The sequence below is a fragment of the Oryzias latipes genome, chromosome 20, assembly GCF_053564925.1.
Source record: "Oryzias latipes strain Hd-rR chromosome 20, Olatipes_Hd-rR_3.1".
Classification (NCBI taxonomy): domain Eukaryota; kingdom Metazoa; phylum Chordata; class Actinopteri; order Beloniformes; family Adrianichthyidae; genus Oryzias; species Oryzias latipes.
Window position 1 is genome coordinate 17,624,868 of NC_136256.1, and position 17,326 is coordinate 17,642,193.

Consider the following 17,326-nt stretch of genomic DNA (forward strand, 5'->3'; position numbering starts at 1 on the left):
CTGTCATATTAACATTATCTTGGAGCTCCAGAATGGACAAGAAAAAACAACGAGAATGGCTCAAGCAGGGCGTTGCTCACGGGGCGGTCGCTCGTGCCAGGCGGTGGCACGTGCTCGGGCCCGCTAAATGCTACTTGTAGCTTTAATTATTATTATTATTATTATTCTACCGGAAGAGTCGCCTTTTTGAGGCCTTTAACATACCCCAAAACTCACCAAATTTGGCACACACATCAGGAGTCGCGAAAAATTTCGTATTTTATAGGAGATTGGCATGGGCGCAGAAAAACGGCTCGATAGCGCCACCTACAGTGACTTTTGTCCCGACGCCCCGCATACGCTTTAACGTACAAGCTTGATTTTTGCAGGGCATGTTCTTCAGATGGAGACCTACAAAAAAGTCTGAAAGGACCCACCTGTCACTCGCACAGGAAGTCTGATATATTGAGGTCAATATGTCATTTTTGCTTCATTTTGGACATTTGCAGGCCTCACTCTAGAGCGAACTCCTCCTAGAGATTTGTGAATAATGACTCCAAACTTTGGTTTTGTAAACTAAACACATGTCCGATGTTAAATTGCGAAGCTTTTAAGTTTTTACGGATGTTTGTGACCGTGGCGGCGCGTCGAAAATGGAGGTCATTTTGAAAACACGCCATGAAAAGAAAAATGGCCATTACTCAGCCATGCAAAATCCAATATGATCCAAAGTTGATATGCATGATTGTAGTCTGACTTTGAACACATCTGCAGTGGAAGAATCTGGAATAGGTGTAGCGCCACCTGCTGGTAAAAGGAAATGACATGTTTTACTTGGAGCATCACTGCTCCAAGTAGGATGAGCCGACACACCTAAAAATGATGTCCACCTGTTGAAAAGCCATTGATGTTTACTCTGATAAAAAGCCATAACTTTCAATGCGGGGGTGTGGTCGTGACAGAGCGGCGAAGTTGGGCGTCTCGCCATGCACACAAAAGTTGCTCTCACGTGCACATTCCTTGTCCAATCTCACTGAAATTCAATAGAGGTGATGAGGCTTCCATTCTGAACCCATGGATATGACAATCTTGGACGAGCTCCATAGCGCCACCTAGATATTGACAAATACATTTTATGTCACATTCTGACCTATCTTTTCTCTGTGCTTTGTCCGACATTCATAAAATTACAACAGGAGATACTCATAAGGGTCTTCTCTCATCGTCTAAAGTTTCATGGGTGTACACCTGACGGTGCCTGCGCAAGCCACCACCAAACAGGAAGTGGTTGATTGCGTTGCAGTCAGATAATTAAAAATTCATAAAAAATCAGCCGTTTGTATCACCAGGCTGAGATTTCAGAATGAGAGGCCTCTTACATATCTCCAACTTAGATACACAGCACTTGCATGGGTGAACAAAAAACGGCTCAATAGCGCCACCTACCATGTTTGTTTTTGAGAGCCCCGCCATGTTCTTTAACATACAAGCTTGATATTTACAGGACATGTTCATCAGATGGAAACCTACAAAAAAGTCTCTTGGGACCAAGCTGTCAGTCGCACAGGAAGTCTGCTATATTGATGTCAATATGTCAGTTTTGCTCTATTTTGGTCATTTCCAGGCCTCGTTCTAGAACGAACTCCTCCTAGAGATTTTTGAACAATGACTCCAAACTTTGGTTTTGTAAACTAAACACATGTCCGATCTTAAATTGCGAAGCTTTTAAGTTTTTACGGTTGTTTGTGACCGTGGCGGCGCGTCAAAATTTGAGGTCGTTTCGAAATCACGCCATGAAAAGAAAAATGGCCATTACTCAGCCATAAATAATCTAATCTGATCCAAATTTGTTGTGCATGATTGTAGTCTGACTTTGAACACATCTGCAGTGGAAAAATCCGAAACAGGTGTAGCGCCACCTGTTGGCAACAGGAAATGACATGTTTTACTTGGAGCATCACTGCTCCAAGTAGGATGAGCAAACACACCTCAAAATGACGTCCACCTGTTGAAAAACCATTGAAGTTTACTCTGATGAAAAACAAATCTTTCAACGCGGGGGTGTGGTCGTGACAGAGCGGCGAAGTTGGGTATCTCGCCATGCACAAATGTTGCTCTCACGTTCACATTCCTTGTCTGATCTCACTGAAATTAAATAGATTTGATGAAACTTCTATTCTGAACCCATGGATATGACAATTTTGGACGAGCTATATATGTTCATAAATGATCATGAAGCATGATCATATAATCAAGCTTCATAGGAAATCAGCCGTTTGTCTCAGGAAGCTGAGATTTCAGAATTAAATGCGTCTTACAAAGCTCCACGTTTGAAAAGCAGCACTATACATACGAGAAACATTTAACCACCTTAATCACCCTATTGTGCTGAAAGCAAATTTTTGGACATTTTGACTCAAGCAAATATTTTTATCATAACTTCTGTTTAGTTTATCAGTACCAAAATAAAAAATATTTACATTTATAAAATGAACTGGTCAACTCTAGGATTTTATTTATTCAATCTTACATCCTCAAGCTTTTCATCAATCTCCCCTGCTGCAGGAGTGGAGTTAGCCCCCCACCCCACCCCCCGGCTGTGTGCTCACATGTAAATTAGCCAGGAGTGGCAGACAGAAAGTAGAACAGTTAGAAAGCCTAGTTCAACACTAAAATACAGCAATTTCCTTTGTTTTGTTTGTCTTTTATACATCCTTAGCACTAATCATTGCTTTTTTATTCATCCAAAATACAATTAACTTTATATTTTATCTTTTTTTTTTTACAAACAAAATATATGAATGTGCTCCAAAACAAAACCCAGCCTCAGTACACTCCTACAGATGTAACATCAGACAGTAAATGTCTCTTTTATGCTTTTTTAATCAATGCTGCAACTTCTTTTCATTTCCTTTCAATACATCCAAAGAAATTAAACTACAACGACAACAAACACAACATATAGCAAATGTCTCTAAGACGATTGTGTATATACATTATGTACCACCTTTAAACACCAAATAAATAACAAATCTTTCTAATACAATCACAAAAAATGGAACACAAAATGTAAAACCCAAATTAGAAATTGCAATTTTAAAAAGATACATTTTTCAGCAGCTTTTCAAAATCAATCACATATTTTACTCTTCTGTGGATGAAACAAAGAAGTCCAGAGCAATGTAGCCACTTCTCCAAAGTCTCTGTCACCTTCAGTTTTACACAAAGTCTGTGAAAATCCACCATACATTGGTCATATGTATTCAGAGACCTGCTAAAAGTCCACAATTGTAAAAGCTCTTATATAGACAACTGTTTGTTTGCTTGGAGCTCTAAATATAAAAAAATGCTTTTCTATCACCTAGACACAGATGGAGAACCATATCAACTGGATTAGTAACAGGGAAACATGTTTAGGTTTAAACTTACATCAATAGACAACATGAAGCTGTTCATCACATTTTTGACCTAAACATGTAAACACATCCTTGGCTCTGCGGTTAGGAAAAGGTACTTGGGAATCTCTTCATACCAGGAGCCAGCCTGAACATTGGAACATCACCACAGTGCCCATCCAGACTGGGACAGCAACGGGGTCCACTTCACAGCCGTGAGGCTGCTGTGTTTAACTCCAGCTGTCCCAGCAAGGGAGACAACTGCAGCAACATCCACTGACCAAGCTGGCAAGCCCTGGCAGAAAAGATCCCCACAAGAAAAACACTGGCTCAGGCAGGCTGGTCAATAAAAAAATATAGTTTTGCCAATGTCTTGCAGCTCGCAGATCAAGTGGTTTAGTTTTCCAGTAATGTCAGTCAAGAATACAAGTTCAGATTCACCATATTCATATTCACCATATTCAGCAGATATCTCCACCAATAGCACCTTAAAAATCCTGTTCTGTTTTGCTTTGCAGCTGAGGTTTTTTATGATTTTCACAATAGGAGTCATTATGTGTCCAGAGCCAATCACTTCTGCACATAAGGCCTACTGGTGAAAGAAGCAGCAGTAATGCAGACATTTTGGAAAGTCTTGGTCAGCTTTACAGTGAGTGATGAAACCTGTTTGTCGGTCAATCATAGCAGGAGCCCCGTCTGCAGGTATGGCTACCAGCTTTTCTAATGGTACCTTTTTCTGCACAAAAACTCCTTCACCGTGTTATACATTTCAACTCCTCTTGTAGTTGTCTGTTAGGGCAGATGTGTCAGGAATTCTTCTCTTGTGGAAACCAAAAGCTATGCTGTACTGTTGCCGTCCACAGACTCATCACACTGGACGTTAAACCACCTGCACGTTGTAAGATCCCGGTCCAGCTAATTGGCCAAGTTATCAGACATAGCTGACACTCATCTAGACATTGTAGTGAAAATTGAATGAGTTCTATTGTTCTCATCCTTAGGGACAGTGATAGCAATTATCATCATTGCTTGTTTCTTAATCTGATAAAAACCTTCTTCTACTTGATGAGAAAATGAGCAGGTCTAAACGAGGCTTAGATTTAAGAATTTTTTTCATGCTATATGCAAAAGTCTTTGTCCTTTAAGGCAACAGATTATAGTCTCTTTCCCCCCCCCCCCCCCCCCCCCACAGGCTGCTGTCATATTAACATTAGCTTGGAGCTCCAGAATGGACAAGAAAAAACGACGAGAATGGCTCGAACAGGGCGTTGCTCACGGGGCGGTCGCTCGTGCCAGGCGGTGGCACGTGCTCGGGCCCGCTAAATGCTACTTGTAGCTTTAATTATTATTATTATTATTATTATTATTCTACCGGAAGAGTCGCCTTTTTGAGGCCTTTAACATACCCCAAAACTCACCAAATTTGGCACACACATCAGGAGTCGCGAAAAATTTCGTATTTTATAGGAGATTGGCATGGGCGCACAAAAACGGCTCGATAGCGCCACCTACAGTGACTTTTGTCCCGACGCCCCGCATACGCTTTAACGTACAAGCTTGAATTTTACAGGGCATGTTCTTCAGATGGAGACCTACAAAAAAGTCTGAAAGGACCCACCTGTCACTCGCACAGGAAGTCTGATATATTGAGGTCAATATGTCATTTTTGCTTCATTTTGGACATTTGCAGGCCTCGCTCTAGAACGAACTCCTCCTAGAGATTTTGGAGTAATGACTCCAAACTTTGGTTTTGTAAACTAGACACATGTCCGATGTTAAATTGCGAAGCTTTTAAGTTTTTACGGATGTTTGTGACCGTGGCGGCGCGTCGAAAATGGAGGTCATATTGAAAACACGCCATGAAAAGAAAAATGGCCATTACTCAGCCATGCAAAATCCAATCTGATCCAAAATTGATATGCATGATTGTAGTCTGACCCTGACCACATCAGAAGTGGAAAAATCCAGAACAGGTGTAGCGCCACCTGCTGGCAAAAGGAAATGACATGTTTTACTTGGAGCATCACTGCTCCGAGTAGGATGAGCCGACACACCTCAAAATGATGTCCACCTGTTGAAAAGCCATTGAAGTTTACTCTGATAAAAAGCCATAACTTTCAATGCGGGGGTGTGGTCGTGACAGAGCGGTGAAGTTGGGCGTCTCGCCATGCACACAAAAGTTGCTCTCACGTGCACATTCCTTGTCCAATCTCACTGAAATTCAATAGAGGTGATGAGGCTTTCATTCTGAACCAATGGATATGACAATCTTGGACGAACTCCATAGCGCCACCTAGATATTGACAAATACATTTTATGTCACATTCTGACCTATCTTTTCTCTTTGCTTTGTCCGACATTCATAAAATTACAACAGGAGATACTCATAAGGGTCTTCTCTCATCGTCTAAAGTTTCATGGGTGTACACCTGACGGTGCCTGCGCAAGCCACCACCAAACAGGAAGTGGTTGATTGCGTTGCAGTCAGATAATTAAAAATTCATAAAAAATCAGCCGTTTGTATCACGAGGCTGAGATTTCAGAATGAGATGCCTCATAAATATCTCCAACTTAGATATACAGCACTTGCATGGGTGAACAAAAACGGCTCAATAGCGCCACCTACCATGTTTGTTTTTGAGAGCCCCGCCATGTTCTTTAACATACAAGCTTGATTTTTACAGGACATGTTCATCAGATGAAAACCTACAAAAAAGTCTCTTGGTACCAAGCTGTCAGTTGCACAGGAAGTCTGCTATATTGGTGTCAATATGTCATTTTTGGTGTATTTTGGTCATTTGCAAGCCTCGTTCTAGAACGAACTCCTCCTAGAGATTTTTGAACAATGACTCCAAACTTTGGTTTTGTAAACTAAACACATGTCCAATATTAAATTGCGAAGCTTTTAAGTTTTTACGGTTGTTTGTGACCGTGGCGGCGCGTCAAAATTTGAGGTCGTTTCGAAATCACGCCATGAAAAGAAAAATGGCCATTACTCAGCCATAAATAATCTAATCTGATCCAAATTTGTTGTGCATGATTGTAGTCTGACTTTGAACACATCTGCAGTCGAAAAATCCGAAACAGGTGTAGCGCCACCTGTTGGCAACAGAAAATGACATGTTTTACTTGGAGCATCACTGCTCCAAGTAGGATGAGCAAACACACCTCAAAATGACGTCCACCTGTTGAAAAACCATTGAAGTTTACTCTGATGAAAAACAAATCTTTCAACGCGGGGGTGTGGTCGTGACAGAGCGGCGAAGTTGGGTATCTCGCCATGCACAAATGTTGCTCTCATGTGCACATTCCTTGTCCAATCTCACTGAATTTCAATGGATATGATGAAGCTTCCATTCTGAACCCATGGATATGACAACTTTGGACGAGCTCTATAGCGCCACCTAGTTATTGCATGGGGCACATTCTGCCCTGTATTTTCTATGTGCTTTTTCCGATGTGCATGAAATTAAAACTGGAGATACTCAGAAGGCTCTTCTCTCATCATATCAAGTTTCATGGCTGCACATCTGACGGTGCCTGCGTAAGGCACTGCCAAACAGGAAGTGGTCGATTCCGTTGCAGTCATATAATCAAGCTTTATAGGAAATCAGCCGTTTGTCTCAGGAAGCTGAGATTTCAGAATTAGATGCGTCCTACAAAGCTCCACGTTTGAAAAGCAGCACTATACGTACGAGAAACATTTAACCACCTTAATCACCCTATTGTGCTAAAAGCAAATTTTGGGACATTTTGACTCAAGCAAATATTTTTATCATAACTTCTGTTTAGTTTATCAGCACCAAAATAAAAAATATTTACATTTATAAAATGAACTGGTCAACTCTAGGATTTTATTTATTCAATCTTACATCCTCAAGCTTTTCATCAGTCTCCCCTGCTGCAGGAGTGGAGTTAGCCCCCCCCCAACCCCCGGCTGTGTGCTCACATGTAAATTAGCCAGGAGTGGCAGACAGAAAGTAGAACAGTTAGAAAGCCTAGTTCAACCCTAAAATACAGCATTTTCCTTTGTTTTGTTTGTCTTTTATACATCCTTAGCACTAATCATTGCTTTTTTATTCATCCAAAATACAATTAACTTTATATTTTATCTTTTTTTTTTTTTTTTACAAACAAAACATATGAATGTGCTCCAAAACAAAACCCAGCCTCAGTACACTCCTACAGATGTAACATCAGACAGTAAATGTCTCTTTTATGCTTTTTTTAATCAATGCTGCAACTTCTTTTCATTTCCTTTCAATACATCCAATAAAATTAAACTACAATGACAACAAACACAACATATAGCAAATGTCTCTAAGAAGATTGTGTATATACAATATGTACCACCTTTAAACACCAAATAAATAACAAATCTTTCTAATAAAATCACAAAAAATGGAACACAAAATGTAAAACCCAAATTAGAAATTGCAATTTTAAAAAGATACATTTTTCAGCAGCTTTTCAAAATCAATCACATATTTTACTCTTCTGTGGATGAAACAAAGAAGTCCAGAATAATGTAGCCACTTCTCCAAAGTCTCTGTCACCTTCAGTTTTAAACAAAGTCTGTGAAAATCCATTATACATTGGTCACATGTATTCAGAGACCTGCTAAAAGTGCACAATTGTAAAAGCTCTTTTATATAGACAACTGTTTGTTTGCTTAGAGCTCTAAATATAAAAAAATGCTTTTCTATCACCTAGACACAGGTGGAGAACTACATCAACTGGATTAGTAACAGGGAAACATGTTTAGGTTTAAACTTACATCAATAGACAACATGAAGCTGTTCATCACATTTTTGACCTAAACATGTAAACACATCCTTGGCTCTGCGGTTAGGAAATGGTAATTGGGAATCTCTTCATACCAGGAGCCAGCCTGAACATTGGAACATCACCACAGTGCCCACCCAGACTGGGACAGCAACGGGGTCCACTTCACAGCCGTGAGGCTGCTATGTTTAACTCCAGCTGTCCCAGCAAGGGAGACAACTGCAGCAACATCCACTGACCAAGCTGGAAAGCCCTGGCAGAAAAGATCCCCACAAGAAAAACACTGGCTCAGGCAGGCTGGTCAATAAAAAAATATAGTTTTGCCAATGTCTTGCAGCTCGCAGATCAAGTGGTTTAGTTTTCCAGTAATGTCAGTCAAGAATACAAGTTCAGATTCACCATATTCATATTCACCATATTCAGCAGATATCTCCACCAATAGCACCTTAAAAATCCTGTTCTGTTTTGCTTTGCAGCTGAGGTTTTTTTTATGATTTTCACAATAGGAGTCATTATGTGTCCAGAGCCAATCACTTCTGCACATAAGGCCTACTGGTGAATGACGCAGCAGTAATGCAGACATTTTGGAAAGTCTGCGTCAGCTTTACAGCTTACAGTGAGTGATGAAACCTGTCTGCAGTCACTGCTACTGGCTTTTCTAATGGTACCTTTTTCTGCACAAAAACTCCTTCACCGTGTTATACATTTCAACTCCTCTTGTAGTTGTCTGTTAGGGCAGATGTGTCAGGAGTTCTTCTCTTGTGGACACCAAAGGCTATGCTGTACTGTTGCCGTCCACAGACTCATCACACTGGACGTAAACCCTCTGCACTTTGCAAGATCCCGGTCCAGCTAATTGGCCAAGTTATCAGACATAGCTGACACTCATCTAGACATTGTAGTGGAAATTGAATGAGTTCTATTGTTCTCATTCTTAGGAACAGTGATAGCAATTATCATCATTGCTTGTTTCTTAATCTGATAAAAACCTTCTTCTACTTGATGAGAAATTGAGCAGGTCTAAACGAGGCTTAGATTTAAGAATTTTTTTCATGCTATATGCATTAGTCTTTGTCCTTTAAGGAAACAGATTACAGCCCCCCCCCCCCCCCCCCCCCCACAGGCTGCTGTCATATTAACATTATCTTGGAGCTCCAGAATGGACAAGAAAAAACAACGAGAATGGCTCGAGCAGGGCGTTGCTCACGGGGCGGTCGCTCGTGCCAGGCGGTGGCACGTGCTCGGGCCCGCTAAATGCTACTTGTAGCTTTAATATTGCTTGAAATGCAACAGACAATTGACTAGAAAAAAACTTAAATACATGTTTCAAATAAAAAAAGAGAAATAACAATTATTTAGTCTAAAAGCAGCAACAAAAATAATCTCCCACTCTTTTTTGTTCAATGTTGTTCCATAGCATTGGCCACATAGAATATAAACTGGTAACATAAATTGATCCATCCACAATTTTTTTTTAATAGTTTATATGTGAAACTAGTTTTACCCTTTAACACCAGGGTTGTTGCAAGCTACATCTAAATAGCTCAACCTTCCTTACATACTGTAAATCTTCGACCATCATATAATTCATGTCATATAATTCCATCCAGGCAGAAACTGCCATTATTAATTTCTTCTCTAAGATCAATTTTCAAACAGTTAGCACTTTCCTGAATTAAAAGGGACGCTATCCATACATCACTACCAAAACTGAGTCCCTGATTGGCCAAAATTTTACCTGGTTAACTCAGCAGTGTGCGTCTAATAGCTATGCTTTTTTTTTGTAGAGCCCAAAAACGGTTGTAGAAACTTGCGTAGCTATGCATGAACACAAAACTTTGAACACGGAAGTCCAAAGCGCACGTTTTTATAGACTTTTTACTGGAAGAATGCACATGCTGAAAGCCTTGTGAATGTAGCTTTGGGGTCTTTATCACACCACAATTTCACATTATCTTGTGTTTGCTAGTAGGCATACAATATCAGAATGAATATCTTTCTGGGTCTTTATCACCCAATTTCTATCAAGTGTCTTCAAAGCATGGCAACAAATCTTGTATATGGATTTTAGAAAGACGTCAAGGACTACTCAACAGCTCACCACAGTTCTTCACAGCTGATGCTGTATGATGTGTTTTTCTACAGCATCCCATGTTAATTTACTTCCAAGTGTGGCACTGGCATCTCATCAATTGTCTGGTCAGTTGAAAATCCATATTTCTTTTCAAGAAGTTTAGAGATTAATTTAGGTGAGTCTCTACATGCTTAAGCCATTCTGCTGTTTGTGTTTTTCAGAAATAAAGTTAAAAAATACTTCACTGACAACTTCACTAAACCAATGTATTTTTAAATGTATTTGTTTTTTTGCAAATCCCAGATCAAATTAAAAAAAATCATTTTATTATTTTTATTATTCATTTTGGGAGAATTAAGGAAATACTGTCAGATAGAATTGCAGGCATTTTATCAACACCAGATTGTGTTTTTGCCTTTTTACACACACACGCAAAACACTAAATAGAACAGTAAGTAGTTTAAAATTACCTAATATTACCTAATATTTGTTCTAAAATTAAGGATGCCAGATGTTCTCAGAGGCACTGTAGAGTGCATAAAATGCTGTAATCTATCCTGTGTTTGTTACCACATTCACATGCAGGCTGTAAACTGCCCCACCATGTCACTGATTAATGTTGATGCTCCATATGTGGTGGTTCCAATGTGCTTATTAAACTTCATGTGCCTCAGTCCCTGGTCGAGGTGTGTGTATGTGGGTCTGAATCCCACTGGCACGCATGCCAGCAGCACCTCTGATTCCCACAATCCCACCTGTCACCACTGCTAACTGTTACCAGAGAATACTGTCGCTATGGGTTACCAGTGCTGGTGGCCGCTGTTAAACAGCAGGAGATGAATATAAATCATTCTACATTTATCACCTTTTTTAGACAGAATAGAGAAATTAAAAAAAAAAGTATTGATAGGCTTTCAGGTTAAACTGTGATATAGGTGAAATAAAGAGAAAATAGCATGACATCTCTACAAGACAGTTTAAAGGGCCTATACCATGCACAATCTTTTTTTTTTTTTTTTAGGTTTTAATTAAATTATTATGTTCAGTCCTCACAAAAAGAACCCCCAAAGTGGTATTTTGATCCATTCATTCATTATTCCTCCAAAAAGCTGCACTCTGATCACCAGTCCCTCCCAAACCCATGAAATTGAGCGGGTCCTCATACTGTGATGTAGACCAGTGAGAACTGCCCTTTCCAGGAAGAGTCTGCACTGCCAGCACCACCCCCAGGCTAACACACACCTACTTTCTCCACCGAGCCAGCTGTGTTTGGAAAAAACTCTTTCCTTTTATATGTACAGTGTGCATATCCATCTTTGGATGTTCTTTGTTTTCGTGGTCGAAAAGCAGACACACTGTTGGGGTCAGCCATAGGTTGATGTATTCTTTTGTGTGCTAAAGGTATTATACTATCATAAACATGGATATTGTTTACTATAAAAGGCTTAACAAAGCAAGGTATAGGTTCTTTAATATAAAGAGAATGGGAATAGTAAGAAGTGCAGGTCAAAAGACAGGCAGCACCTCTGGTAAATAAAGCTGTTTCAAATCTTATAAAAGTTAACATTTCATACCTCAATCCAGTTTAATTTTAGTATAGATGAAAATAAATATTGGTTTATAAAGTCTGCGTGACAGACATTCCATTTGAACTCTTCTGTTTTTGTTAATTGCCATATTTTATATATATTCCCCTTGTAGGGGTGTAGCGATTAATTAGCTTAATTGATGAACTGTCTTATATTCCTACCATTCAACCAGATTGATCTAAGTAAAGTCATTAATCAAATCAAATCGACCTATACCATTATACAGTCATTTTAAAATGAAATACATTGACTATAATCAATGATGGAAAATACCATTTGGATTGAAGCACATTGGTTTGTTTTATGATAACATAAAAACGCATCACAAGTGCATCACAGCGCACAAATTACCGTGCGTGATGATAGCAACAATGATCAGTCCATCGTTACAGTCCAATGTGTGGAAAGACTATGTGATATATATATATATATATATATATATATATATATATATATATATATATATATATATATATATATATATATATATATATATATATATATATAGTCTTTCCACACATATATATAGATATATCTATATATAGATATATCTATATCTGTATATATATAGATATAGATATCTATATCTATATATATTTATACATATATATATATATATATATATATATATATATTCCAATAAATATTGGCATGGTAAATGGCGTATACTTATATAGCGCTTTTCTACCTTGCTCGAAGGCCCAAAGCGCTTTACAGTCACAGACCCATTCACCCAGTCATACACACATTCACACACTGGTGGCGGCTCCGCTGCTGAACACTGGCGCCAACCTCCCACCAGAGGCAAGGTGGGGATCAGTGTCTTTATTGTATTTACAATGTTGCTCTTCTCTACTCTTTACATTTAATAATAGTAGAATTCAGACAGTGTTTGCAGTGACTGAGACTAGGTTATTATTCATGTTTGACTTTGGAGGAGGGAGTAAAAAGCAATAAAACACAAGAGGTCTGACAATGCAGTTAAGTGTAAAAAACACAGGTTTTTCTGGCAGGGTAAGTCTACCTGTTGCAGCACTCCAGAGATTAAATAACTGTGGAGGCGAGAAAGACAGGCTCTCTCTAGCTCTATGTGCCACACAGTTGTTGCTCTAACTATGTTCCTGCTGGTCTCCTGGTGATCACAGCAGCCTATTTCTAGTCATTAGTACTACATCCCCGTAGACTGGACTAAACACTGTGTGATTTAAGCTCTTTGGTTTCCCAAGGTTGATAGAGATCCCCGCAGTGGGGAAGTGAGTAGGAGGATTTATTAAGCATCAGCATAGGGAGAAGGCAGTATGTGATGCACCGTGGGGAGAAGACATTATGTGTAACACCAGATTGCCATCATTCGGATTCCTACCAGGGTAATAGTTTTGACTGTTTCAACCTGTACATGAGTCAGAGTATCGTAGTATATTCACACTGATTGGCTTGTTTTTTCATGTAAAATGCTGTAGTTTAGGAGATAGAGCTGATGTCTACTTCTGAACTTAAAAGTTGGTTTAATTCTTACATTATGAACATTATTGCGTGATTAAGGCTTCTATTGATGATGTGAAATGTTTTGCAAAAACACTTTGAAAGGTTAACTACCGGGCGGCTGACAGAAAAACAACTGACTTACTTCAATTATTTCCATTGTGTTTATTTTCTGATAAGAACATTTTGTTTTGGATAACTAACGGGTTCTTTTCACCACATCCGTCTGTCGTGACTCATCACGTGACTTTAAGCATCTGCTCTGATTGCTAAGTTAAAAGCCCAAAGCTAATAAAAAACAAACACAAAAACATATTTGGAAAGTTTCTTTGGGGAGAAACGAGTCATTGAGGAAACCAAAACTAGGTCTTCAAAGCTGTAAATTCTAAACAAAGTCTAAGTTTATACCAGCCGCAGACATTTTACAGAGAATGAAGATTCAATCAATTAAAGTTGCCAACCTGCTGAAGTAGTTTCTGATCTGAGGAAACTTGTAAAAGGGAGATTAAGGGTGAATTAGGCATGCACAAGAAACTAGCACAGAAAATGTATGTAAAAACAAAATATGAAAAATCAATTTGCTCTGAAAGATTATCTGAACCTGGTTTGAGGTTGCAATGTCATAATGGCATTCTATGGAAAAATACATATATTTTTTTTACAAATCAGAAGCAACTTCTACAAATCAACAATTTTACTTTACCAAATCCTTGGTAATCTGCCAAAAATAAGTTTTATTTTTAAACAAAAAATTTTGTAGTAGCATTTTAATGTGAAAAAATTGTTTTTCACCTGAAGCTAAAAGATATTACATTTCAGCTTTGGTCCCATTCGGACCGGTCTGACATTAAACCGGTTAGTGGCCTGAAAAAGATTGAGGACCACTGAACTAAACCATGTTAACACAAGTTTACTAATTTATTACTAAATTTGAAAAGTTTAGTATACGCTAAACATATGTTGTTGTGTTTACCGTACAAACTTTTAGCCTGATTAGGTTGTAATTAGGTTTTTGTGGCACTAGGTGTACTTGGTATGGATTTTCAGGCTTTTTATTTGACTCAAACTCCACTTACTCTGTCTATCGCAAGCCATTAACTTTGGCTTGGAGTAAGTAGGAGGATACCAAACAGTTTTGCAACTCCAGTGAATCCACCTCGTTCCCAGTAGATGTGTCAGAGTGAAACCCAGTCTTCTATTATTGTAGCTGTAGTCCAGGGTAGTAGAGCTGAAGTGTGTAGTGATGGACACACTGGAGAAAGGAATGAAAAGCAATGGGAGCTGTTAGACAGCAACCTAACTGGAAGGCAGGAAGGAGGCCATCCAATGGGAATGGCTGAAACTCTGGTTTGCTGCAGCTCAACCTTCAAATTCAAGAACTTTACTGAATATAGCACTAATTATAACTTGACAAAGTGAAGGTCACACCATTTAGAATGTGCGTCAACTGCACCCAAAGTAACTGAGTCTTCCATCTAAAGTCTGAACAGATCTGATTAATAATGTTTGACAGTTTGTTAACTTGTATTTAAAATTTCATTGCAACACAAAAGTTTAAATAAATCTCAGTAAACACGTTTTTTTAGTTTTATGTTTTGCGACTTTTTTTGAATTTAATTTGATTGACCCACCAATCAATGTAGTTCATTGGTGAGTCATAAGCTGTCAAAAAGCTAACTTTGAAAAAGTGATACATTTGTAAATTGACTGTTTTCTATCTGTCCATTTTTCTATCCAAGTTACTGTTGGGAAAAGATGAAGTACACCCTAGACTTGTTACCAGTTTGTTGCAGAGCCATGAATTACTTTTATTAAATGCATTAATGTATTAAGTTTCTATTCAGTTTCGTGTCTTATAAGTTTTCCTAAATTTAAGTTGTATAAAAAAGATGTCATGATGTCATTTTTGGTCAATATATGAGATAATGTCAACAAAAAACATTTATGTTTTCCAATATCATCCAAAAAATGTTTATATTCATCCAAAAAAAAAAGGATAAAGGTAGAAAAAAGCTTTTATCATTGAGGCAGCTTCTCATCTATTTTCTTTACTTGGCCATAGAATTAAGTGTTATGTTTGTAAAAATGCCACCATTAGCTTGGTCACGGTGTATTAATATGATCCGCATGGGGTTGGTGGCACAAAATTATGCTGAAGGGTATGCATACAAAAACACACACATCAAATGTTTTTTTTATGACTGCCTGACATTTAAACATACCATTTATCAACAGCATCACCTCTGAATGCACAAATAATAAATTGCATTGATTTGATGTGGTCCTTGCTTGGAGATCTGAAGGAAAGGAGATGAACCGTGTTTCCTCTGTTTCTTTGATAGATTCGTAGACAGGGAGGCATCCAGCTGCTGGTGGATCTTCTGGACCACAGGATGACTGAGGTTCATCGCAGTGCCTGTGGGGCTTTGAGGAATTTGGTGTATGGCAAGGCCAATGATGAGAACAAAGTGACCCTGAAGAACTGCGGGGGGATTCCTGCTTTGGTTCGTCTGCTACGAAAGACTGGAGATCTTGAGATAAAAGAGCTGGTCACAGGTAATCTGCATACTGTTACTCTTGCACTTTGTTTTCTACATAAAATATGTATTGACAATTTCTTATCCATTTAATTAGTGAATGCACTCACTGGTCAGTTTTGTCCTCATAAAACTGTATAATCACTACCAGAAGCCATTTTTAGGCTGCTTACATTGCATACAAACCTGCATAAATGTCCTCAAAGGTTCTACTGATGCACTGCTATGTTTTTGGTAACTTCCATCCATACATTCATTCATCCCTTTTCCCAACCTGTTAAATGTCTTTCGGGGTTACGCGGTTGCTGGAGCCTATCCCAGCTACTGTTGGACAAAGGCAGGAAACACTCTGGGCAGATCGCCAGTCCATTCACACCCACATTAATACCTAGAAACAATTTAGACTCCTCGGTTAACGTATGGAGCATTTTTTAGACTGGGAGGAATCTAGAAAAAAACAAGCATTTACGGCTAGAAAATGTAAACTCCACACAGAAAGGTACCAACTCAGATTTGATCCAGGCCCTTCTTGCAGTGAAGTGAGAGTGCTGACCACTACACCTTCATGCAGCCCTCTTTAGGTAACTTGTTTGACTAATTTGGTTGATTTCTGATATCAGATCTAGAATCAGAATGCTCTATATTGTCATTGTTTTAACAACAGGGACAGTAACAGTTGTGCTTAGGGGAAAGAAGGGAACATAATGACTTAAAAATAAGATACAAATGAAAAATGGGAGATTGAATATTAGACAAGTATGAATAAAATGTTCAAATAATATTTCCAAATGAGGAAGTGAGTGACAGAGTGTAAACTGTGTGTGAACATGTACACTCGTGGAAAAGGTGGCATTTATGTTAACAGTACCGACTGGTTTGATTGCAAAATTAGTTAAATTCTGTTTATTTTGATTTGGAGTTGTTCAAAATTTTTGTTGTTTTGGGGAAAGAAACTGCTTCTTTATCTGCTTGTTAGTGCTCTGTATGACCTGCAGCCCCTTCCTGAGGGTAACAGCTTAAACTGGTGGTTCCTGGGGTAAGAGAAGTCTTTGACTATTTGCTTAGCCCTGCTGAGGTAGGGTTAAAGGTTTTCATAGTTTGCCATGAGTTGCAGAAACACAAAACTACACAAAACTTGTGCAACCACACCCTTTATGCAAACATCCGCATTGTGTTGTTGTTGTTTTTTTTTACATTGCCAAGCATGAGTTTCAGGTGAACAACCTAACATTTTGAGGTAATTTTACTGCAGATACTTTTCTGCATATCCATTCAACAGGTATATAAGCTGTTTTTGTAGAGTTCCACCAGATACAAAATAAAAGAACATTCCACCTTATCTGATATTCAATAAGGTTTCAGACTCTTAAGGCATTTTCTGGGAAAAATGTAGAAAGAAAGCAGAGGAGGCAGCAACTGGAACAATGTTTGCAAGCATCACTTCTCCTCAAGGATGTTCTCAGCTTTTTTTCTTCTTTTCAATCG

At 38.7% G+C, this 17,326-nt stretch overlaps 1 protein-coding gene across 6 annotated transcripts in view; it reads left to right on the forward strand.

Annotated features, from left to right (window-relative positions):
• Nucleotides 1-17,326, forward strand: part of ctnnd2a (catenin (cadherin-associated protein), delta 2a) — a 301,568-nt gene that overhangs the window by 215,524 nt on the left and 68,718 nt on the right. For all 6 annotated transcript variants that reach the window (XM_078938949.1, XM_078938951.1, XM_078938954.1 and 3 more), the window contains one exon: nucleotides 15,647-15,860. In XM_078938949.1, the coding sequence (XP_078795075.1) occupies nucleotides 15,647-15,860 (214 nt within the window). The remainder of the gene's footprint in view (nucleotides 1-15,646; nucleotides 15,861-17,326) is intronic.